Source organism: Urocampus carinirostris, chromosome 16 (assembly GCF_059441175.1).
Source record: "Urocampus carinirostris isolate Australia breed hairy pipefish chromosome 16, RoL_Ucar_1.0, whole genome shotgun sequence".
Classification (NCBI taxonomy): Eukaryota; Metazoa; Chordata; class Actinopteri; order Syngnathiformes; family Syngnathidae; genus Urocampus; species Urocampus carinirostris.
The window spans coordinates 17971598-17998362 of record NC_142364.1 but is presented as its reverse complement, the minus strand read 5'-3'; the positions used below and the strand labels follow the sequence as shown (position 1 = coordinate 17998362).

The 26765-nt window shown below is 38.2% G+C and overlaps 1 protein-coding gene across 2 annotated transcripts in view; it reads left to right on the top strand.

Annotated features, from left to right (window-relative positions):
• The window catches only part of rabgap1 (RAB GTPase activating protein 1), an 87177-nt gene that overhangs the window by 13521 nt on the left and 46891 nt on the right, over window positions 1-26765 (top strand). For both annotated transcript variants that reach the window (XM_088355288.1, XM_088355287.1), the window contains 8 exons: window positions 6928-7088; window positions 8103-8213; window positions 9234-9300; window positions 9975-10077; window positions 11808-11977; window positions 12109-12277; window positions 17743-17836; window positions 19215-19365. In XM_088355288.1, coding sequence (XP_088211414.1) covers window positions 6928-7088; window positions 8103-8213; window positions 9234-9300; window positions 9975-10077; window positions 11808-11977; window positions 12109-12277; window positions 17743-17836; window positions 19215-19365 — 1026 coding nt within the window. The remainder of the gene's footprint in view (window positions 1-6927; window positions 7089-8102; window positions 8214-9233; window positions 9301-9974; window positions 10078-11807; window positions 11978-12108; window positions 12278-17742; window positions 17837-19214; window positions 19366-26765) is intronic.

Sequence of the window (26765 nt, the reverse complement as noted above, 5' to 3'; positions counted from 1 at the left end):
AAACATATTTATACAAACCTTAAACATAGACAATATAGCACTTAAGCAACTTACGGACAAATTCAACTTACGAACGATCGTCCGGACCCCAACTCGTTCGTAAGTCCGCGCCTGTAGTGTAATGATGAGATGAAACATAGTCCCTTTTCATATGACGTTTTTATTCTGAGTGTTATTGAGAATAGGATTTCGCACACTCCCGACCTTGACCCATGTTCAATTGCCATTGCATCAAAAGTTATGCAATTGTGATCAGTTTGAAACTTTTTTTATTTTTGTGCAACCCCAGACCTTATTGCAGATTTATTTCCATCTGCCCTATAGTCTAGCGTGCCTTGTATATGAAAAAACAATATATCACAAAAGACAGTTTTTGGGGTGCAGCTTATGATCTGGTGAACCTTATTATACGGAAAATATGTTTCATATTTTCTCCTCAAACTGTTTTCACAATAGTTCACAATAGAAACTTATATTGTGCTTGTATGGAGATTTGTGATCATGACATTTGTTTACAGTGACAAAAAGTCTATTTGTCTGGACTTTTTTTATTGATACGAAACAAATACGTTTTAATCATTTAAAAGATAAATCAAGTTTTGGTATGTTTTTTTTCCCCACGTTTTACGAGGCGGCAGTAGCTCAGGAGGTAGAGCGCTCGTCTTGGGATCAAGGGATCCCAGTTCGAATCCCGGCTCGTCCGTGTTACATGTCGAAGTGTCCTTGGGTAAGACACTGAACCCTTAATACCCCCAATAAGCAGGTTAGCGCCTTACATGGCTGCAAGGCCGCTATTGGGAAATGTGGAGCACATTGTAAAGCGCTTTGGGAAGTCATTGACTTGAAAAGCGCTATATAAATGCTGATCATTTCATTTCATATATTATATTGTACCATCAGCTTATACACTCAATATGGCATAACATTTTATGAAAAGAGACGGTGTGTATTATTTGACACTTAGATGTAGCTGTATTGCATGCTGTAACTGAAAACAAGTGCCAGATAGCACAAGAAAAAAAAAAACTATGGTGACCCAAAGTGACCAAACAGCATCGTTTGTCTTCATTATTTCTCCAGGCTTTTGCAAAGTTTTCTTGGGGGTTCCTGTAGCAGCAAGATGGCAGAATATCCTGTAGTCAATGCACATGCTATGTTAAATAAATGCACATTTCTCAACCTATGAATATTTTTAAAAATACATGTTTAAATGATGGTACATGTATTTTATTTTATTATTTAATTCAATATAGGATTTTTTTTATCCATTAGCAGGAACTTGATACACATGGTAGTATAAAGTGTTATTTTTCTTTGGTATTTTTTAAATTATTTATTGTATTAAATATTATACATTTGGACTTGATCAAAATGTTCATGTTCACTGGGTAACATATAATTTTTCAAAACAGTTTCTATTAACTTCAAAAACAATACTGAAAATTATCTGCTATTTGCCAAGTCAGATAATTTTGCTTGTTTTAAGCATTTTTTTACATCAAGAAAGACCCAAGAAGAGCTAAAATAAGAATCGAACAACGGTAAAATAACACAAAAAATACTTGAATTAGCACAATTTGGATAGGGGCATTTTTTTCAAATGTCTCGCTCCTCCTACTGCAAAATGTCCAATTTGAAAAACTTGTAAAATGTATGAAATATTTAAGTTTCAACCAAGTAGAAGTTTGTTGCTGGCAGATAATTACAATCATTCTTTTTTTTAACTATCATCTTTTTTCATTGTATAAAATGAAAAATTACATATAAACCCACCACTTTTTATTTTGCTAATTTTTGTTATTTTTTAAAATTCAATTGATTTAAATTAATTTTAATTTTACCCAAAATATATATATAAAAAAAAAAAACTAAAGTAACATTTCTTTTAAATCCAAACTAACAGACATCTTCTAGTGTAGTACTGAACGATGCGTCCCATATCTGCTGCTGATTGAATATTCACTCATTCGCTCTGAAATCAAATTACAGTTTGTAGCTAATACACAGTGATAACACTTTCTATGTTCAGGCCTGATCAACCCCCGCCTAAATGATATTTTCCTCAAACTGCAGTTTAAGCATAAAAACATGTTCAGCGTGCAGTCTTCTGTTGACTTTGAGTTGGATTGCTGATCCCCTCCACCCTTGCAGTTTGTCCCACGGGGGCTACGTCAGTGTTGGGAGCTTCCCCAGTGCAAAGGGGTTATGTCATGCACTCTCGGGGCTGTGTTGCCATACTCATGTAACCCACAAAGCTTGCACAAAATACCAAGCAACGCCCCCAGAACAAGGGGTGTCAGGGAGAGGATGCATCACTGCTTATTTCCTTCAACAGAATTGGGGACGGAAAGGGAGAAACATGGCTAGAGCTTCAGGGCCTAAGGTTAAAATAGAAATTATTTTTGTCATGTTTAAACTTGCACGAAGCTTAAAATGTCAACTTGCTTTTTTGAGAGTGAGGTAAAGTAAGGATTTTTGAAGTTTGGAAATGTACTGTATTATCTGGGCTAAAAGGTGCACACCTGAAACCCAAAACTGGCCAGAAATTACGTAAAAAACGTAATGCCTGATAATTTGGTGTGCCTTATACGCAAAAAAAATTGGAAATGCGTTACCATAATTGTGCTATTATTGGTCAGTCAATAAATGTTATCGCTGACCACAATTTCATAACAATGGTGGCATCAGGAATCAGACCAAATAGCAATGGTTAGAGCACCGAATACTAACCACCAGGACGCTGTGGAGATAGATAATTGTTCATAATTTCATTACATTGAATGCAATGGGATCCAATTCCGGATAGCAGATGGGAGAGCCCTGTATCCTATGCACTAGATTACTTGGGATACAGACGAGACATGAAATGGCAATAGGTCCTATCTTATTATCACACGGTTTTCAGTCACAGTACCAGATTGTACAGGTGCTTGTGTGAAGTGCTTAAAAATGCTTGAAATTATTTCCCTGCTGTTTCCTGGGAGTCTGACTAGGTAGACCACATTTTATAATGAAGGATTTCAAAAAGTGCATAAAAATGACACTGATGGGGCTCTTCATTATTGACTTGTCATGTGAAGCGTTACTGCTCCTTACTGTCGCATCCAAATTCCAGGTCTTTTTCGTGAAGAGGCTCTTGCAGCTTAGCTCACTAAGAAAAAAACTGCTTTTTTGGCTCCCAAATGTCTCCTCAGTTTTTCATGTTTTTTGTGATATATTATCAATTACAATAAAACATTATGCACCAACTTATTTAGAAACTAGTAATGAAATGTCTTTTGCAGGGGATCCCTGAGAAGCATATGAAATACAAAATAAAACATTCACAGATCTACAATTTTTTTTAAATTTAAAGAATTGTAGTTGATAAAAGTTTTGAATACATGTGTTTATTTATATTGTTCAGGACGACCGAATTAGTTCCTGCAATGCCGTTCTCTTTATTCAGTTCAAAACGACTAAATTACATCCCACAATGCCTTTCTTGTCATGTAGTTCAAAATCTCTTGCGCTTCGTAAACATAATGCCAACATAATGTGTTGTCTGTATCAGTGCATTCAATGCTACAATCTTGGTTCAATTCCTAAAGCTGTTTTTATTTTATTGTGCAATCCTAGCCCGTTCAGTAGTTATAATTCCATGCGCCTTACAGTCTGGTGCGCCTCACATATGAACAAATATTACAAAAGACTATTTTTTTCGTGTGCACCTTATAACCCGGTGTGCCTTCCTTAAAGTGGGGAAAACACGTTCGTTTTTTCGCTCAGGGATTCCTAAATGGAGTTTTCTTCTCTGGATTTTCTTTTTGTCCAAATATTCGATATGTGTCTTTTTATGTGTAAATGGTTGATTGTGTAAATATACTCAGATTGCCTTGCGACTATTCCGAGGTGAACAAGTCCACTTGCCTAATCTTCATTATTCTTTCGGATGACATTAAGATTTTTCAGCATTGGCGCTGGCAGGAAAACCCCCATGCAGTGTTTAATGGGCTTGAGTACAAACCAGGGCATTTCATCAGCCCTCAACAAACCTTTAGGCTGTTCCTTCAATACAAATGTCTGCAAAAAAACACATTCTCTTTCGGATATTTGGTTATTTTGTTTTTTTGATTTTTGCCCCCAGTTTACATGATACATCGCAGCAAATGTGCACCATCCAAAAATATTGGTTTCATATTTTTTCTCATTGAACATATGGTGTATTGCTTAATACTGCATATATTTTATCCCTCAATAATTTAATTTAACTATGTGTCGTTAGTTTTAGCACGTTTTGAGCCACGTTTTGTAATTTGTTGTTAAAAATGTATATATATATTCTCATTGGTGTCATAATGGGTGTGTTGGGGCCTACGCCCTGAACTAGTTGATAGCCAATCACAGAGGTTGAGACATTTCAAAGGGATGAGTTAACTTTGAAAATGTCTTATCAGTAGTTTAAAAACAAGAGTAATTTTGTGCTCAGCTTTGTTTTTTATTGCCTACAGGCTCCTGTAACATTCTCATGTTTTACAGCTTTTTATTTAAACAGTAACTAACTTCCTAAAAAGGTCTTTCATATCACACATCAAAAGAACAAAGTGTGTTTTTGATATTTTGGAAGTTCTTTTAAACTTTTGCTTTTAGGAGAAAATTAAAAAACAAATTCATTACAAATAACATCTTTCACTATTCACAGTCGTGAAAGCCTGCTGTCCAGAACAGGAGTCTGATGATCAAATCACATTTTATTAATTTTTATTATTTATTTTATATTACTTTAAAATGTATTTATATTTTAACATATTTTTAATTGTATTCATTTACTCAAATATCAGTTTAAAAAATCCTGATGCTATAAAACTGAGATATAGCCCGTTTTACTATAGTAAAATGTCAGTTTTTCTATTGACTAGCAAGAAGATCAACTTGAAATTACAGTAAAGAGGTTTGCGAGAATTTTAACAAATTGGGAACAGCTTTAATCAGACTGCTATATATTTTTCATGGTCATAATGGTTTCTGTGACACATAATGGTTATATAACAGAGGTGGAATCTTCTACAAAGGACTCTGTGATCTTGTTCTTATAAAGATAGAGACATTGTTTTTGGTCCAGTTTACAGAGGACTTGGGCATTAATACAGTTTTGGTACATATCAAAAATGAAACAGAAAATTCTTTCAAAGTATTCAGTTCACTGCTTGATTAAATTGTTAAATGAAGTTAAATTTCACACTAAACCCTAATATATTACAACTTGATATGAATAATATAGTTTCTATGGATCCAAATAGACTGCAACTCATATGCATTGTACTGTAAGCTAACCGTATTGCACGGCGAGGGTCTCCAACTTGTGAACTTTGATTCAGGGTATATTTATAAGCGTTAGCTGTTTTGCATTTATAGTTACACTGTTGTTTAATACAAATACTGTAAATTCTGGACTATAGAGCGCACCTGACTATAAGTCGCACCCAATACTTTCTGAGTGATTTGGCGCTTTTGTACTTATACAAGCCACACCTATACATATGCTACAGGCGCCCAGAATAAAACTTGCGACACAGTCACAAGTTTAACTCAGGCCACACACTGTAAGTCCCACAATTGTAATTTCATATATGCTTTCCAAATAAAGAACCACAGTTAAAATTACTAATAGCTAATGATACCCGTAACTAAGGTATGATGCAGACTTCTAAAGTCGGGGTCCCGTTGAAAGTAATCCAAGAAAAAAAATGTATATTTCCAAAGTTAAGGGTGGGAAAAATATTTATCCACTATTGTCCGCTGCGACAACAGACAGATCTACCGGTAACTCAGCTTTACCCCATTTCCCATCAGGCCGCGTTTTCTCCGCCCCTTATTTTTGATTCGTCTGCAGAACACATAACAGAATAAATCTCTAAAATAAATACATTACAAAAAAATACAGTTGCAAATACATATTATACATGGTTACACATATTTACGAAGAAAGACGGTACACAGAGAGAGTTTTCAAAGCTTTAATAATAATAATATAACTTTCATCCCAAACCGTGCCTTTGAAAGGTACCAACACGCTAGTAGGATCACGCTCGCAATGTATCAATTATACTTGTGAAAAAGGCAGCCTGTAAATGTGAAATTCACTGTAAACCGTCTTAAACTTCCTACTTACAACTATTGCCATTAAGGGCATCTTTCTCAGTATCCGAACGCACCTTGACTTTACAGAAAATATATGCTATAACTTAGAGATTGCAGTCTTTCTTGGCGCACATATTCAACTCGTTTTAATCTTACCTTTTAAATTCCTGCGCAGCTAGTGGCCGTTAGAAAAATTCCATAAATTAGCCACTTCACTGAATAAGCCGCAGGGCTGAATATTTGGGGAAAAAGTAGCGGCTTATAGTCCGGAATTTACGGTATTTAGGGTCATCACAGTGAGCAGTAAGTGAGCAGCAAGCTGATCGCCAATATTCGTTGCATTTATCATGTCATTTAACTCAATGAAACTTTGCAATTTTTTTTTGTTGCATAACACCTCTAAAGTTCTATTCCAGTCACATCAGAACAATTTCTCCATTCGGGCCCCGGTACTGTGGAATTCTCTTCCCACTGAGATCCGATCCGCAACCTTAGTGGAACTGTTTTAATCTAGGCTTAGAACACATTTCTATTCTATAGCATATGAATAACCTATATTTTATGTTGACAATATCTGTGTATTGTTTTTTATTGCAACATCGTTGCAACCTGCTCATCATGGAAAGTGGATAAGTGGATTTTCCTCATGTTGAGGTTTTTAAGTTTTTCCTTGCCCTCATGTAGGTTTTAGATCAGGGGATGGTTTATTAATAGTTTGCAATAATCTGTGGTCTGTGTAGCCCTTTGAGACTCTTTGTGATTAATAAATAAATAATAAATAAACATGACTTGACTTGTTCTCTGCAGGTGAGCAGAATTCTGTACAGCTTTGCAACAGCATTTCGGCGGTCTGCTAAGAAATCAGCACTAGCGTCTCAACAGCATGCTCCACTCACACCTGACAGTGACTTGTTTACCTTCACTGTCAGCCTAGAAATCAAGGAGGATGATGGCAAAGGCACCTTCAGGTATGAGCCAGCATTTGCGAAAAGCATCGATTTATCTTGGGCCCATCACGCTAAATAGGACTAACAATAATCCTTCGTTAGTCTTCGATTTCTTATTAAACTAAAAACAATGTGAATTAATTATGTTCATTTTGTCTTTTTGAGAAATAAGTCTCCCCTCCCAACCCTTCCAAAATGCTTATAGCATTCGAAAACTTGGTAATTCTGCCATCACAGTCCCTAATTGGCAGCAGAAGTTGTGCTTCAATAAATGCCTCTATTTCCACAATAATGGAAGCGGTACACTGGAGGATGCAAAACACAGTCCCATGAAAAAGTCCAAAGCACGACACCCTTGTTAAACGTTTCAAATACGATTTGTTAACAGACAATTATAGCAGTCTACTTTGATTTGTTTGTTGGTGAATATTTCTGTACAATGATTTCCGAGTGTAAATCAACTTAAAACATTTTATGTACCTTGATTAAAGTGTACGATTAAAAAAAAAATCAACAAAATATAAAATTCACTTCTACAAGTGTATTTCCTTTAAACATAATTAGTTTAGATATCACTCCCTTTCTTGCTTGTTGTCATGCGATTAAGTTAAAAAAATATCAAGATATTGTCAAAGCTATTGTCATGTTCCAACTCCGAGTGGACTGAAACTGTTGAGGTTGCTTCTTTAAATAATCATTTTTGACAAATGTTAATTTCTTGCATGTTGATTTTGATCTGAAAAAACAAAACAAAACATTATTTCTGGACGTTTTATTCGCAAGTGAACAATATTCTATGGTACAGCAGTACATTATATATATTCAGCTAAGTGGAATTGTTAACTAAGATTGAGAACAAAACATTCTCTTCTTTACTTTAAAAATAACTGTTAATTACATTTGTCCGAACTAGATGCTTATTAAAATATGTTAATGTTAGAAGACACTTGCATACATTGTTTCATCATATGGGTTATTATTTTTAGGGGATAAATGTGGATTTTATCATCTTATTGTTGTTTTCCATTCCCTCAGCGCTGTAGCAAAAGACAAGGACAAGCAGAGCTTCAAACTCCGAGCCGGAATGGACAAAAAAATTGTTATTTATGTCCAGCAGACTTCCAATAAAGAACTGGCTATTGAGCGGTAAAGAAAAACTAAACAAAAAACACACACACCCACACACAGTACATGGCAACAGTTACAACCCAAACTCTTTAGCATGCATGTCGTGGTGAAAAGATTTCTTGTACATTTCCAATGGCCTTCCTCTTGTTGTTGTCAAAAGTACAATGTTAATATTTTAATTATGAATCATCAATTAATAAATTAAAGCCGGTCAGATAACTTGATAACCCAAGAAATGGTCATGTCTTTGCCAGAATATGCTGTCATTCATTAGCACAGACCATAAGCGGCGCAATTATGTCCCTTAATTGACCTTTCCAATTCTGTTGGTTTAACTTGTGTAACCAAGTTTAATAACCCACGAAGAAATGGTAAAAGACTCTTTTGTTGGTGCTGTTTTTTTGTCCCCACAAGCCTTTGTGAGTGTCAAAGCGCGTGGGCAGATGATAGGCACACCCTCTGTCTTTTTTCCCTTTCATTTAGTTTTGTTTACGCCACAATCGGAAATAAAGATTAGGAAAAAAAGTACAGATATGATATTGGAACAAGTTTGGGTGATAATCCCCCAAATGTTTTTTTTGTTTTTGTTTTTTTACATTACACATTAAGACAGACACACTTTTTTCTGTTAAATATTTTATTTTGATTGTGTGTTTTTACATAGCAACATTTTATTTATTTTTTTCCTAAAAATTTTTGCATATTCAGTTCAAGAGGGGCTTTGAAGAGAGTTTCCAAAGCTTAAGCTAAAAGGCAATCATGGATGTGCTAGAGAGAGGTGAATTTGGGCTTATCTGAGCTGGACAATCCGATGTATTTTTTCTAAACATGAAGTAGTATCATGGTTGCCATCTCAGCACAGGAGAATTCGCTTCTCAACTCATCTTACAAACACAGTATTAATCAAAATATTTTCTATGAATTAGTGGGAGCAAAATAGTATTGTTAGTGAAGTCTTTAAACACCCGCTTTAAAAAAGGCAAGCCAACTTGAACATTTCAGAATTATTTTTTTATTTAAACATGTTCTTCTTCTCAGGTGTTTTGGTCTTCTGTTAAGCCCTGGCAAGAACGTCAAGAACAGTGACATGCACCTTCTAGATCTGGTGGGTTATTTGTATCTACTGCATTAGAGAATTCAATTGTTGAAGTCCATTAATAAATACCATTGCAGCTCCGTCAGATAAACTCTGACACAGACTGTAATCATTTATATATCATTGAGCAGCAGCGCGTACAATTAGAGATGTTGCAGAGTGGGCAACCTTTACACACATATTTAGCTTATTAATATGAAGGATTTTATGTGAAAATTATCTATTTTCTTGGAAAAAGTGCACTCTGCAGATGGGATCAGTAAAGCTTACGAGTTTATAACAAGTCATAAAAGTCTCGCACCGTGGTATCCTCTTTTGACGATTGGGCTATTGTTACATATGGAGAAAGCTACGGTACTTTAAAACGTTGTTTAAGAAATAGTTGCTTATTTAGGTTTCATGCATACTTTGGTACATGGCTCACCAACAATATAGGCAACATTGCAACTAAATTATTTGTAGTTTTTGCTGAATGTATTTTTATACATTAGTAAACAAACACTTACCAATATAAAAATTAAAAAAAATCCACACTTTTACTCCCTTCGTTTAAACATGACAAAAGCCCTGAACAATAATGCGTGGCATTTGTTGGGTGTTATTATAATTCTGCATTGAACCATACAACTGAAGTTATTTATTTGTGGGTGTGAGCTAATTTCCTCCCAACTGTGCCCCTTTAGGAGTCAATGGGAAAAAGCTCTGACGGGAAGTCTTACATCATCACAGGAAGTTGGAACCCTAGCACGCCCCAATTCCAGGCGGTGAATGAGGAAACACCCAAAGGTAAAAAACAAAAGCTACTGTATTATTACTATTTCTTGAAAACCTCGTAAAACAGTGATTAGACTCAAGACGTTAACATATTACAACATCTGAGGCAACAGACTGGTGACTGTTGGGGCTGATGTTTCACTGGCAGAGGATTAAAACTGCTTGTTTGCCAGGTTTGATGATCAAACCACAAGCAATCGCACCACACCTACCAACAACCAGCAGATGCCAGTGACTGATATTTCAAAAGCATGAAGTTTGACAAGAACTGTGAACCTTAGAAAGGCGGCTGATCTTGTTCGAGTATCAGGGAGCGTGCTTGGGGACTGTGCTAAACAGCTGCTTGGGGTTCTTGAACACAATTCTTAACATTCCATCCTGCCTCACAACCACAACCATAACCATCATGCCGTCCCCAAGAAGTCTTGGTCAGGCTCAATCCGCCTCTGGTCATGAAGTGCTTTGAGTGGTTGGTGTTCAGAACATTAAAGACTTCTTACCACCCACACTAGACCCTCATCAGTTTGTAGACTGGGCAAAGCCCTCCACGCGCAATGCCATGGATGATCTTCTTGGACCTCATCTCGGCGTTTAACACTATCATCCGGAGATCCCAGTGAAGATATTCTCCCACCTGATATGTTGCTGCTTTTGTCATTGCACTATTCATCTGATGCACCTACAACCCCGGCCAAGCCCTACTTTGAAAATGTTTGCCGAAGTTTTTTTAAGATTAATTTCTTTTTAAATATTTTATTTTGTCTTTTATGTCTTTTATTACTCTTTTACCCAGATGTGCCATGTCCATTCTTGTAAACAATGTTCACTATGTTGTTATCAATCGTAATCCTGATTTGTTCTCGAGATGACGTCCTCACTGACTGAAATAAAAAAATAAACATTTTGATCCACAAATAACAACACGGAATGCAGAATTGCAGTTGAATGAATGGTCTTTATTTTCATTAAACAAAATTTCTATAAAATTGGAGGACTTTGCTTTTCAGTGCAAGAAAGCGATTTAGAGAGAGGCTGGCTAGCTGCATGCTAGTGTTGGGTATCTCAGAATTGAGCCAGAGCTCCCAAATGGAGCAGTTTCCCACAAGTTGTAGCTCCAGGTTTATCCGTTCAATGGAGGTGCCGTTGGTGAGATAAAGGCAGGGGTGGCTACGGTAGTGTAGGCCGTACCTGCTCCCTTACCCAAAGCCACCTCAGTCCCTTCCTGGACCCGATATCAATCCACACAGCACCTATTTCTTTGTGCTCGTTTGACTTTCCTCAGAGTGGGGTTTAACGGATAAATTTATTTTTAATGTAACGAGTCACTAAAAGCTAGCTGTTTTCGCTGTTTTACTGGCCCCATGACCTCGTGCACCTGCCTCGCTGTTTAACTTACAGCATACACCAGCCTATCACTACCGCGCACAGTCACACCCACGCAACAAACACACCTACAATCTGCCCCCGTGATAGCATTAGCTGTGTGCTGTCTGCAGAGCACACAGCAAGATACGTTTATCAGTTGCAATGAAGACACTTCAATTCAAAATTTACGAAGCAGCGAACCAGCGATAACTGAGGTGCGAAGTAGCAAGGGGTATCTGTACTATTGAAATGTATCTATCATGCTTATTACTAACCTGAATGTACTAATGGATAAAATGAGCTTGTGTGTGATGTGTTAATAGAGCCATGTTGCTTTATCGCTTTCAAATTCTGAAATTGTTTTTCTTGTTCCATAGATAAAATTGTATACATGACAACAGCGGTGGACCTTGTCATCACAGAAGTAGAGGAGCCGGTGCGTTTTCTTCTTGAGACGAGGGTCCGGGTATGCTCCCCCAACGATCGTCTCTTCTGGCCCTTTAGCAAGCGCAGCCACACTGAAACATTTTACCTCAAATTGCGACAGGTAATTCATAAATAAGGCCTGTGCTTGCGGCTACATCCATACTTAATTTGAGCTCATACCAATACAAAGTGGTTATACTATTGTTCTCAATTTTCTGTGGTATTTTTCCCCCCTGTTGGATTTTCTCATAGATGGAACGCAAAGAGCGAAAGAGTCCATCCTCAGACACACTATATGAGGTGGTGAGTTTGGAAAGTGAGACCGAGCGAGAGAAACGGAAGACCACAGCTAGTCCTGGTGTCCTTCCAGGGGGGCCTGGTTCGCTGGTCCTTTCTCCACCTGAGGATGATGAAGAGGAAGGTAATTAAAAAGTAAAACTAAGCGTTCTAAATGACATATGTTTTGAATAAGTGCAGCCATGTGTTTATATATTCCAGGATGGCCAAACTACTTCCCACTATGCCGTCATCTTTACTCATTTCAGAACCACTAGATTATTATCCACAATGCGTTTATCGCTATACAGTTCAGAATATCTTGATCTTTGTTAAGACTGTACGAGTTGGCTGAACCATGGACCGGTTTAATGTCTCAAAATATTTCTGCGGGACTAAAAACACTAGGATAATGCGATATGACCTAATTCTTGCCCCATCTGTTTCCCTTGTGATCTAGTAGATAGGATGCAGTGCACTCCCTGCCGTGATCTCAGTTTGATTCCTGATTGACCCAATGTTATGCAGGTGTGATCAATGGTATATCAATCAATCCGCCAATACAGCACTTTTATTAATTTTTGTGCAACCCTAGCCCTTGCAGTTGTTTTAATTACCTGAACATGAGCAACTTGTATTCAAAAAAAATATAACAGGACTATTTCTGGAGGTGGTGTGCCTTATAATCCGGTCCGCCTAACGCAGAAATACGGTTCTATGCTCTGAATTACTGTAAAACTACACAGACAAGTTGCTGAAAACGTTGTATCTATCATTGCTCTTTTGGAGTATTTGTTAAGTAATTTTTTAACTTTAATATAATACCTAAGCAGGAAATAAAAACTGTCTTTGGGTTGTATTGTATATAATTGGGCACCCTAGGCTCTGTGAGAGGTCATACACTGCTCTGGAGAACTCCTTGTACTGTACTTAAAGTATCAGCAGATGTTATATAGTGTAGTCTGCATGGATAATGATGTGCTTCCTCACGCGTATTCCACCGGCCCCCAGGTTAACCGGAAAAAAAGAAACTAAAGTTCATTATGTGTAAAATAGGACATATCATTGTGGAGTGCGGAAAGATCTGCATTTGTCTACTCCCAAATAATCATCCTATACATACAATATTCGTCCAAACTCTTTGGTTCATTTTAGTTGTCTAACTTCATCTGTTGGATAATTGTATCGGGTCTGAAAAGGACAACATGGCCTGTATTTCATAACTTGATTTTTGTAAAAATGAAATTGAGGTACAGGGTGTGCTGAGACTGTGAGAACAGTGCACAATTGCTCATGAGCGGAGCTCCAAGGAGCAATAGGTCACAGGTATCAAATAGAAGGAACATGTAGATAAACATTTATACTTCCATTTTACACTTACAATTTAGTTTCATTCATTTGAATAACTGTTAGATGTAGCCTTGGAAGCAGTCAGATTATTCTGAGAAAATGGCGAGGAAAGAACATGAAGTCCACACAGAAAAGGTGAGCTAAGATTACTCTGGAATTTCTGACTGTGGGGCAAACCACTTGCGGTTTAATCACCATTTGAAAAGGATAACCATGTGACATTTACACATTGCTGCCGTCATACATGAAAATTGTTGTTGAATCTGCATCTCAAAGACAGCCGACAGGGACACTTTAGAGCCTCAATAGGCTCAGGGTTGTTATATTATGCAACATTTCACACAATGGCTCTATACTAGTGGGCAAAATACAACCTCAAGGTGAAATAAACTTTGCTCTTGGTAATTTTCCTAAATTCTAAGAAGAAGACAAATGCAATAATTGTGATCACATGCAGGGAACAGTCCAAGTGGCATCAGATTTTTTGAGCAATCATGATAAATCGTTTACGTGCCTAGAGACAAACGAATAACCCCAAGTACAGCATTTTTTCATGACTGCACCTAAAGGTGAGTTTGTTACATGTACCATTGCTGTATTTAATGCACACATAAAGCGCAGGGTTTGTACAGGTTCTTAAAATCTTTGAAAATTCTTGAATTTTAGTGGTGTGTTTTCAAGGATAGAAAAGTGCTTACATTTTAAATGATTTGCTTGGAGATGCTTGAGATTGTTGCCTGTTTTTCAACAAATCTGTTTAAAAAAAAGGCCTCGGACACTGCTCTCAGGTGGCTTTTGTTTTGCCCTTGCATTTCTTCTTTTTTAGTGATTAATGGCAGCTGGCATTAGTTTGTATGGTATTGTCATACAAAGCGTCATCACCCCTTACAGGTTGTGCCCAAGAGGACAGGTGTATGCTACACCTGAACGGAGAACTCTGACATGTGTAATAGTGAAAGGATTACGTATTAATAATGGTTATCTATTATGGGCCATGCAAAAAATTAGGGTAGTGTTTCACAGTGTTGAGTTGTAATGGGAATAACTCCTTGTAACTGAAAATGAAAGCTACATATTTCGGTACTGTCATTTTTACTCAACACCTACATAGTGAGAGATTTGTCTTTATAAATATTTACACACGCATTGTTCAGATCCACAAATAAATTCTCAATTTACCAAAGATCTAAAAATGTAATGTCTTGATAAATTCACACACACGATTAATAATCGCATATGAAATTAGCGAGTATATTTGTGGCTCTGCAAAAAACATGATTCACACCGAATGTCTTCTTTTAAATTGTACTAGAGAAAGGGTATACGAACCCTAATAGGGTTTTTTTTATTAAAAATGCGCACCCACACTTCACCCTTTAGCGTTCTCATTGTGTTTGCAACTATGTCCGTCGGGAAACGACACGTACACACGTAAGCATACAAGTGTGCGTATTAAGAAATAGGAGCGGGAGCAAAGATTAGTTTGCCTGTGTTTTGAATATTTATTACAAAGTAGTAAGATCCATCCATCCATCCATTGTCTTCCGCTTATCCGAGGTCGGGTCGCGGAGGCAGCAGCGTTAAAAGGGAAGCCCAGACGTCCCTATCCCCAGCCACTTCCTCCAGCTCATCCGACGGGACCCCGAGGCGTTCCCAAGCCAGCCGAGAGACATAGTCTCTCCAACGTGTCCTGGGCCGCCCCCGGGGCCTCCTGCCGGTGGGACATGCCCGGAACACCTCCCGAGGGAGGCGTCCAGGAGGCATCCTTATTAGATGCCCGAGCCACCTCAACTGGCTCCTCTCAACGCGGAGGAGCAGTGGCTCTACTCCGAGTCCCTCCCGGATGACTGAGCTTCTCACCCTATCTCTAAGGGAGAACCCAGCCACCCTGCGGAGGAAACTCATTTCGGCCGCTTTTATCCGGGATCGAGTTCTTTCGGTCATGACCCAAAGTTCATGACCATAGGTGAGGGTAGGAACGTAGATGGACTGGTAGATCGAGAGCTTTGCCTTTCGGCTCAGCTCCCTCTTCACCACGACAGACCGGTACAGGGTCCGAATGACGGCAGACGCTGCACCGACCCGTCTGTCGATCTCCCGTTCCATCCTACCCTCACTCGTGAACAAGACCCCAAGATACTTGAACTCCTCCACTTGGGGCAAGACCTCCTCCCCGACACGGAGGGAGCATACCACCCTTTTCCGACTGAGAACCATGGCCTCGGACTTGGAGGTGCTGATCCCCATCCCGGCCGCTTCACACTCGGTTGCGAATCGCTCCAGCGAGAGCTGAAGATCACGGGCTGAGGAAGCCAACAGCACCACGTCATCTGCAAAAAGCAGTGACGCAATGCTGAGGCCCCCAAACCGGACTCCATCCCCGCCAAGGCTGCGCCTAGAAATTCTGTCCATAAAAGTTATGAACAGAATCGGTGACAAAGGGCAGCCCTGGCGGAGCCCAACCCTCACCGGGAACGAATCCGACTTATTGCCGGCAATGCGGACCAGACTCTGGCACCGGGCATACAGGGACCGCACAGCCCGGATAAGACTGTGCGGTACCCCATACTCCCGAAGCACCCCCCACAGGGCCTCCCGAGGAACACGGTCGAATGCCTTCTCCAAGTCCACAAAACACATGTAGACCGGACAGGCAAATTCCCATGCACCCTCAAAGACCCTGAAGAGTGTATAGAGCTGGTCCAGTGTTCCACGGCCAGGACGAAAACCACACTGTTCCTCCTGAATCCGAGATTCGACTTCCTGGCGGACCCTCCTCTCCAGTACCCCTGAATAGACCTTACCAGGGAGGCTGAGAAGTGTGATTCCCCTGTAGTTGGATCTTACTACAAAGTAGTAAGATGTTTTATCTAATCATCAGTCAAGCATCAATAGGCGTTGGAAACGTACAACACAGAGATTTAAATAAAAGCACAAAAAATAGATCAGGAACAAAACATTTTTGACGAGCAATCATCCTCTATCCAAACAATCGTAGTCCTCATCTGTTCATAATTTGAACTGCTGTGCCAAATTTCCATCAATCTCGCCTGGTTCACGTTTTACAATTCCATAGTTACTTTCTATTCCACTCGGCTCCCCGGAAACTATGCTGGCTTTTGTAAAAGCTTGAATAACAGTGTTAGCAGACACATTAGCAAATGCATCTACAATTTGACCACGTCCGCTTTGAAACCCCACGCAGAGGAGGCAAGATGTTATGAGCAGACGCCGCCGCCCCGCACAACATTTGCCTTATTCAGAGTTGCTTCAAGTTTTGTCACTATATTGATCGGTAAGGTGTTTGAAATTACGTGTCCATTCAAGGTGGATAAATCAGTTACATAGTGTATTCTCTCAACATCACGGCAATAATGGGTTTTCTGTGTATATACAGAAAGGACTGCTGCACATGAGAGGTAATGCATGCTAAAAGAAGACTGCATGCAGAGGTGAAAGATTTTGTGAAAAAGTACTGTCGCGATTTGCAACACAGGCAGGGCGCACTGTGTTAAAAATCAAATACTGTTATGTGTGCCTTAGTCTTGAAAATGCGGTACTCTTTCTATCTGTATAAATATTATGTTTTTTCATATTTTAACCCCTTTAAACTCCAAGAAGTGCCTACCCATTTGGCAATATTTGCCAATCTCATGCATTCTTTTCAATCGTTTTAATACTTTATCAGTTTAACGAGTGGAATAAAAATATCCCGAAAATGAACCAAATTTGTTATATATGGAAGATGACAGAGAATCTTTCTCATTTTTTATTTATTGGATAATGATCCATTTTTTTATAAGCACGTCAACAAGTTAAACTGCAGCAAAATAGGGAAATGTGTTTCTTAATATCAGCACAGTTTTGGAACAGTGATGTAGTGAAATCAGAAAAAGAATACTTATCATTTGCAAGATTTTCTACACATGAGCTAAAATAAATGTTGTGACTATTGTTATACTCATCGTAATTCTTCTTTATTTATCTTTGTTGCGCAAACATTACGCAGTTCCGTTAAAAAAATGTGTAACCTCAAGATGAAATTAGATTAATTTTTCACTTATATCTATGAGAGCATGTTTTTGCTTTTATCTCTCTCATAAACATTGGCCTAATAAGTATTCAAAATTTGGTCACAAAAAATCCAGTGTCAAGCGGAATTCTTTTTAAAAATTGAGATTGAGCTCTTTAAAATGCCTGTTAGTGTTTGGATTGCTAAGAGGAAATGCTCGTTTAACTAGTATGCCTTCTTGTCTCTAGACAACGATGAGCCATTACTCAGCGGTTCAGGGGATGTGTCCAAAGAGTGTGCAGAGAAGATTCTGGAGACCTGGGGAGACTTATTATCAAAGTGGTAAGGCTTATTATGTCCAGTCTGTCCCTCTTGAAGCCTTTGTGTTTCTTTTTGCTTATAACATTGAATTAATTTAAAGTTTAATTAATTTAAGTTTATTAATTAGCGGAAACAGCATAAACCACTCATTGGGAATTTGTGTCATCTCTCCTTTTTTTGTAATTTACATTGTCATGGGAAAATGAAACTCATTAATTCATTAAATAACAGATATTTCTCTCAAATGGGTAGAAGCTGGTGCGAGCCAATTTTTTACAATTTAACTAATTTTTGAAGGCTTACAGAATTGATTTCTGTATTTATACAGGCAAAGCTTGAACCCTCATTTTTTATTAGAAAAAAAATATTTTTCTGTTTATCATTGCGTAGTATACAACACTTGAACATCGCTAAGTTTCTCGAAAATAATTTCCGAGAAAACTTCTGAAAAAAAACGGCTTTTTAAGAAAGAAATGCACTTCGAGCAGGACTTTCACTCGGATGCTTTATATATCTATCTATATATATATAATAAATAATTTGAATATTTTTTTTTCTGCACTGTTTACATCATCAAATGCCATGCCCAAATGCACTGCATTATCACGCGACAGCTTAAATATTGTTATTTGTTCTTTTTAAACTTTAAAAATTGTCAGTATGTTTGTTCTAGAGATTTACAGGTTCCATTGAAAATGGAAGCACTCGATCCATTGTGCAAGGCATTGTTATAATTCTCATGAAAATTTTAAGAGCTCTGTTATTTGAAATCTTTTACTCGCTGCTGCCATCTCTTGATTTATGTCATTATTGCAGCCTCAGTCAGCCCGTTTATGATGCACGTGCAAGTACGTGCATTTCTTAGACGCGCTCGAATAAACTTTTTCTTGGGGTTTGGGTTGGTGTTTGGAGTCTACCTGAAGCAGGTATTTTCTTACTTTCTACATTGTCATGCTACACCAACCCCAAAAAATGGCCCTCAGGGACGAGCATGACATCACTCTTCAGCACTCCCCAAATCCCCATTCCTCCTAGCTAATTTGTTTCTTTGCACCGGGGCCCAAACAGCTTTGCTTAAAATGAGATAATAGCGTTGAGGTGCTGTGGTTAATAAAGCATATGGGCTCTTTGAATTTAGATTGGCATTGTCAACACCTTTATTTGTTTTTTTTTGCTCATCCATTAAACCTTAGGGTTGTATTGACACTATTTCTTATGGTGTGACACAGTCAAGTCAAGTCAAGTCATTTTTATTTGTATAGCCCTAAATCACGAAGAGTCTCAAAGGGCTTCACAGATTGTTACACAGTTCACCTGTAATATTATTTTATACTGAATTAAACAAATCTACTCACCTTATCCCTTCCATTAACCACTGCTCTCACATCTTCTTTTCTAGGCATATGAATCTGTCCGTACGTCCCAAGCAGCTTCCAGCTCTAGTTCGTAGTGGTGTTCCAGAGGCTCTCCGTGGAGAGGTCTGGCAGCTGCTGTCTGGTTGCCACAACAATGACCACCAGGTGGAGGAATACCGTACCTTAATCACTAAGGTAGGTGAAAATTTAATCGTTTATGACTCTGTGGTAAAATGGTTGTGCTGACTTTGTGGAACAGTCATGTGATTGTGGTCTTGCTCACTAAAAAAAATATTTATCAACACACAATTTTTGTTTACCTAAAAAAGAACTCAAAGCTTGGGTGTATGTTACACACAATGTTTCACGGTAGTATATTACCATATTTATGTAATAATTGATCAGTTGAAAAATATCACTGACCACAATCGCTAAATAGAGGATCGAGCCCGATTCCCAGTGGTGAAGAGGGCCTGTTCCTTACCACTAGATCACCAGTGCTATCTATGACGTATGGATAGGCTTAAAAATGCAGAAAATAGAAAGTTGTCCTGAAACATATTAACGCAAAAAAGCACAATGAGGAAAAAAGTTTTTGGGGTATCTGATGATGAATAAAGGACATTAAAGAAATACCTTATACATTTTATGTTGCTATTGGTTTTACAGTCTACGTTGTCAATTGATGATTTTAATCATGGCTACGCTTAGAATGCTCAATTTGAGCTGAGAAAAGTGAAACAAAATTTTATACTCATCTTCAATCAAAAATTTGGCGTGCGCGTTATACAAGAGTGTGCCTTACGCACGCATATACAAGACCAATGTTTCCAAAATTTGTAATCGGATATCTACATTTTATTGTGTTTTTTTGTTTCAGAGGTCTCATGAGTGTTTGCATTCTCACAGTGAACAGTTTATCACATGTTTTTGCACTAATGTGGGATTTGGAATTATGGTACATGGTGTTCGGGAACATAAAAGGGCCGTTGGCTCATTGCTGGTTTACATTTGACATTTACTTATCTGCTCAAGGACCACTGAAGATTTATATACATACATATGTCCCCACAGAAATAACTGTGCTTTGTTAAAGCAGTATAGGAGAAAGAAGAATATATTTTACATTTACAATTAAAATGGATGGTAGTCTTACCAAAAATGATGGTCACTGCATTGAAAAAAGGCTTCTGGGTCTCTTGAGAGCAGGAATGGTGACCCGAAAGTATAAATCCCAGGAAGTTTATTTTGGGAATGGTTCCCACAGTCCAGAACATACAATCCAGAAGTTCCCAGATCTGCATGAAAGCGGCGCAAAACCCCTTAATTGGACATTTTTACACTAGCCCTTCTACTAACCCCTTTTCTCTGTTTTGTATATTATGTAAGTAGACATTAGAATGCGTGCTGTTGAGACCTTCCACATAGCCATAGTTATACTGTTATGTGTCAGAAAAAAAGGGGACTTGGCCCTTTTATATTAGAGTTAACCCACCTAAACTATTTGCACCTTAAATGTACCATTGCTGCTTTAGGTTTTTTTTCTAATGTAAAGACAACATCCGAAGGGCTCAAGGCCTTTGCCCATGTGGTGAAAAAACTAGATTACCACCGTTTCCTCCACCCTGTCTAAATCAGTTTTTATATTGTCTTTATCATTGGCTTCATACGGATCCCACGCTGCAAAAGTCAGATTTATTTTTCATAACATAGATTGCATGTATAGAATGTTATCCTTTGCTCACAAAACCATAACAATAATGCTGAGGTTTTTATTTTCCTTGCCCTCATGTCTGTGTCGGATCAGGAGATCATGTAATGGTGGTCTGTGCGGCCCTTTGAAACTTTTTGTGATTAAGGGCTATACTTGACTTGTCTTGACTTAAAGTTTCAGATTTGATAGCAACTGGACAAAAAGTTGGAATTTTTTTTTTCTCAAGAACTTAGGAATTGGAAAACACGTGACACTTTTAGTTTGCCGATTCAAAGTGTGTCTGATAAGGTATGTTTAACAATAGTGAAACCTTTGAAATATATTTTGAAATGATTTAAAGTTGACTCATTCACTGCCTGATTTTTTTACTTCCATAGTCGTCAGTAGCGATAAGTCAATTAACTACTATCTAAAACTAAAAAAGTGCAATCCAAATCCAAATGTACTAATATAGTATATAGAGCCCCCCTCCTGCTCTCAGCAAATGTGGTATTTTACACCAACGTATTTTCTTTCTTAAAGGTTTATGCGTTGTTTGGGTGTCCTCAAAATAGTTATCCCCATCTGAGTTCAAAGAGCCCTTATGCTTGATTTATGTTTTTTATGTTCGGGCCAAAACACATTAGCTAGGAAGAATGTGGAGTGGAATGAGTGTTCTAAACTGACCTTATGCTTGTCCTCGTTTTTTTTTCTTTCTACGTGAAAGTGCGAAGTGAAAATGGTGAAAGTAAGAGACCTGCGTCAAGTAGTCCAAACGCTAACCCATACCCCAAAAATATGAAAAAGGAAGACTCTATTTGAGCATGTTTAAAAAATGCATTTACTTACACACACATCATGAACAGGCTGACTAGGGCTGTTATGATGAGTTTATGTCAGAGGATGACGACAGCAAGTAATTCAGTACAGCTTCTTTTAAATAGAATTAGATTAATAGAATTTAATTCCGGATTTCTTGTTGTTGTCATGTGAAAAAGTTTTTTCTCTAAATTTTGTCTTTTTTTTTCAATTAATTGCATTTTTACACTGTAAACATTGCAAAAATAGAAAAAGTGACCCAAAAATGGTAATAATGTCTTTCTCAAATGACCGCAATGATATCTGACTCTCGTAGTTGTCAATAATACTATACTAAATAGTTAATGATACCACTAGTTCATTAAAATATCTTACCAAAAATGCTGTGGAAATGTCCATTTGAAACTTTTTTTCAGAGTCCATTAATCCAGTTGTGAATAACCTCATGCAAGACTTGAGGAAAAAAAGGAATGGTACTCATTTTGGTGTTGCAAATAACAGTAATATATGCAAAATATTTTTTCAATCAAAATAAAAATTGTTAGACTGTATATTTATAACTCATTTGGATCAGATGTGAACAATTTCGTTGAGTAATATCTTATTCAGACAATTAAACACAGTAGGCCTAATTAAAGTAATCAATTTATTGTGTATTTTCCCATTCACTGAATCCCTAACGCCCCCAATAAGCAGGTTGGCGCCTTGCATGGCTGCATGGCCGCTATTGGTGTGTGAGTGTGTGTGTGAATGGGTAAATGTGAAGCACATTGTAAAGCGCTTTCGGAGGTCTTCATTGACTTGAAAAGAGCGATATAAATGCAGACCATTTACAAGTTACCATCATTACCCTTAAAACAAGAAATTGATAAATTATCAATATTTTGTGTACCAAAAACTCAAACAAAACAGTTTTCTCATGCTTAACAGTTTGTCATTGTTATTTGTAGAATATCCTCTCTTGTTCTAATTATTTAATTACTCGGCATGATTATTTTTTCAATAATGTGCACGCTGTAGTAATGTGCCAGCTTCTAATTAGGCTTGTGCTTTTGTGAGTATCGTTTTCTGGGCCCGTTGTGTGTGCATCCCCTTTGTGCTGTGCTCACACACCGTGTCCTTGCGAGAAGCCTCTTTGATCCTTTGACCCAATCTCAGGGTGTCTGAACATACTGTTCATGGACTTTTCTGACGAGGAGGGTTGGAAAAAAAAAGGACAGTAGAAATGTAACCTTTCTTTCCCTAAATCTGACCCTGACGCAAACCTCCCGGCTGCAAAGAGTTCAACGTGCAAGATAACATGTGATTGCTGACTCATTAACATTCCAGCCAGTAACCCAAAAACAAAAAACATTGTACCCATGGCCCAGATTTGTAAAAATTTCTATGGATTTAAGTAGAGAGGCACCATTGAGTGACTAATATGTGTGATTGTGTTACTTTGCTACCCCACTTATGCGATGAAGTTGTTAGAAAACTGATCTTTCAAAATGAAAGACAAAGGCAAAGCCCGTTTTGTATGTGAAACGGCTAACATCTATGTCACATTGTTCACGATTAGAAAACATTGTAGTCGAGTGAGGGCATTATTTTTTTAGTCTATTAGGAAGAATATGTGACAATGTGTCAAAGTGGCAGGGTAAGCTAAGATATGTGTGCAAGTTTATTTTTGTGTCCATTTATCCGTTTCTCAGGGTCCAACAAGTGAAAATGGAGAAAACGGATTGTTGAGTTGACTAATGACTGTATTTTGTATTTGAAACATGAAAATGGGACAATAGTTTCACCCAGCCATAATCAATATATTGTGTTTTTTTAATGTTGCAGTGCATCGTTTGAGGTGTCCTCATAAAGGGTGAAAGTTAAATATTTTCTCTTTTAGTGTGTTTTAACAATGCCCAACTGAGTAGATTCTCTGCAGTTTAGGACGGAACAAATTTGGGAATTTAGTTGGAGGCATGGGTGGTGGGGAGAATGATTGAGAGAGGGACGTCATGCTCATCCCTCTTTTTATTTTTGTTTCTTTTTGTGTTTCTGTTAAAGAGTCGAATAATTGGGTGGCAAATCTTTGCGGGAAAATGTCCAATATTGCATTTTTGTTTGTTTGTCTGGTTGAGTTAGTGTAGAAAAAGTCATTAGTAGGATGAAAATCAGATGGGCCCAGGAGTTGCGTGTCATTAAACCATTTCTACTACTTTTGACCACACACAGCACATGTACACCATGGCGCAACACAAAAAGGCTATCGTGGCAAATTGCCAATACCTAAGGCTCGTTAAAATAAGTGTCCTTACGTTATTGCCATGTGTCAGCCAAAGGAACATATTTTCCCGGACGTAACCATGTTTTTTTGTGTAAAGGAATTGGATGTGAAAACAAACATTTGTAGAGGACAAAGAATACGTGATGTAACTCATGTTTTGCCTGCATGTCAAATTAATTTCATATGAGAATATTCAAATCTAATCTGATCGTCTGCAGAAATCTTCTGTTGGTTAATTAAAGTAATTCGCAACTGAGGGGCCAGAGACTCATGTACCACAGGAGTTTCTCAAGATTAGTTTAATTGTGTGACCATTTTGGACCACAAAACACTCATATCTGATAATCTTTCCAGTAAAATTCATTTAAATGTGACTAATTGTCATTTCCGTTGCCTGCAAAAAATTCATGCGCACCAACATTGCACTGAAAAAACCCCCACAACCTTAATCATGAAATATGTGAGCACGATACACTAGTACCGATTTACAGTATTTCTCTTCCTTTTATTAAAAAAGTGTGTTTCTGCTCCTTTCGCCATTTTTGTAACTTCCAGGGCAAGGTGATTACCACTTAAGGACACGGTTGTGGTTAGTAAAGGAGTCATGCACTCATTCCTGAGGAACGGCTTCAGCAATTGTGTCCCGTGGTCCTGCATGCCAACAACTGTTTCCTTGTTGCTTGAGATGTTTTGTTTTTGCCCAACAAGAGATGATCAGGCGGGGTCTTAACCAATCTCCGGTAATTGGCCTGGGAACCATTGTTAAAGCTAAAAGTCATGTAGTCTGTGTCGATTAAGACTACCGGTAAATTTTTGCGGGCAGTGTTCATAATGCCCTACATACAACCCATGCCCAGTATGCCTTGTTGAAGAGAACCAAGGATGGTCCTCTTGTTTTACCAGGGGTTTGCCTGGCACAAATTGAGGCAGAGATACCTTGCAGCTTGGTAGCCTAGATAGTAGGGCGCCCGCTCCGAGACTGGGAGGTCGCTGGTTCAAGCCTCTGCCGAATCATACCTAAGACTTACAACATTGGTACTCATTGCCTCCCTGCTTGGCGCTTGGCATTAAGGGTTGGAATTGGGGGGTTTGGTCACCTAATGACTGAAATGGCTGCGCCCTGTTTGGCTGCGGCTGCATCGGCTCGCTACAGTTTAACATTTTGTTCTGTGTGCATGGTTACAAAGAATGACAATAAAGGTAAATTCTATTCTTCTATTCTAATCTATAATAAAGCACATCAGTTGTGGCGTAATACTGCAACTACAGTTTAATTACAAAGCTGTGCATTTCAATATGAGATAAATCACACAAAATGATTGGCTTTTGCTGGGGGCAGCCACCTCACAATTTGGAAGGCAGGAAAAGCAATATTCCTTATTCGTGCCAGACACGGCATGATGTGTTCTTTGAATATTCTCTACCTTAAAGGAGGTTGAGATGTTCCACTATCTTCTCTATCATATGGCTGTGCCCCATTATTCCTAGAATTAATTTCTTAGTATCTTTGACTTGCTTCTCACCTTCATCTCTTCTCTGATTCAACTCTATTCCCTTGCCTCTTTTTGGCATCTTAAATTCCATATTCCTTCCCGTCCAGCCACTTTCTCCCTACCATAATTTATTTTTAGCTCCTCGTGCGATGGGCAGAAGGGGTGCGTGAATGCAAAGAAGTGTGTCTGGATTTGCCGGGTGGGGTGGGGAGAGAAAGGTGCAGGCTGGCGCATGCACGCGTGTGTTTGGGTCTCGATCACGCGACGGCAAATTGCTCTGCACGAGACAAACTCTGCAGCCTTCAGAAAGTCATTAAATGTGGATGTGGATCATCCAGCATTTGACTATTAATATCCGACAAGGCTTCTAATTTTAGTGCAGGATCCTGTGTAATTAGATGTAATCATAACAGCCCATATACTCGTAAGTTGTAGCCAAGGTTCATTAGATTTTCGGCAGTGAGTTGTTTAAGAACTCGAAGCGCAAGGCGGAACAGTTCTTAGGAAGTTTGTAATGAACGACTGTCTGCAAGCAGGGAGATTAAGATGTCAGGTTTGCTTTTGCAAACTCACTATAGCTGACGCTTTCAAAATAGTCTCATGCAGCATCTGCAAATCAGTAAGGCCTAAAGGAATTTATGTCAGCACATATACACACAAGGCGTTTTACTATTTAATACCCATCCCTTGCTTGTCAAACTTTCGTTTATATTTGAGGATAAGCATTTATGAAGATGGAGGGGTCTGTCATAGTCTTTAGCAGTCATAAATAGTCTTTAGTCTTCTTTTTACTCAAAAACCCTTAAAAACTCTCCTTACCTGCCTTGAAATTACACTATCCAGCTTTTTCACAAAGCTTTTGTTTCATCTGTAATCATGGATTGCTGTTTTCACTACCTGTCAAGTTGTGTTTTGTGTTCCTAAATGGATGGACTGAAAGCTCAGTAAATCAGATGGGAGCTGAGTCTTTTCAGATTATTCGAGTCCATTTGTCTGAACTCTATGAACTGCTACCTGAATTATTTTGCCTTCGGTTTACTGTCTTAACAACACGTTCGAATTACCAGTGAAGATAGATCTGCTGTCCTTTTATTTCTGGTGCTAATTAACACATTCAGAGGCTGTGAAAAGTAATTACCCCTGCTACACTTTACATCCAATAGAATTCTCTTGCACTGGTTCAGGGATTGCAATGTTTATTCTACATTTTGAAATCAAGCGTTATGGCAGTAATTTTCACTGCTGGTTGGGAAACTGCAAGGGAAAGAGACAATTTTAGCTTAGGATTGAGTTCAAGGAATGTTATTGATTTTTTTTTTCTGTTGTC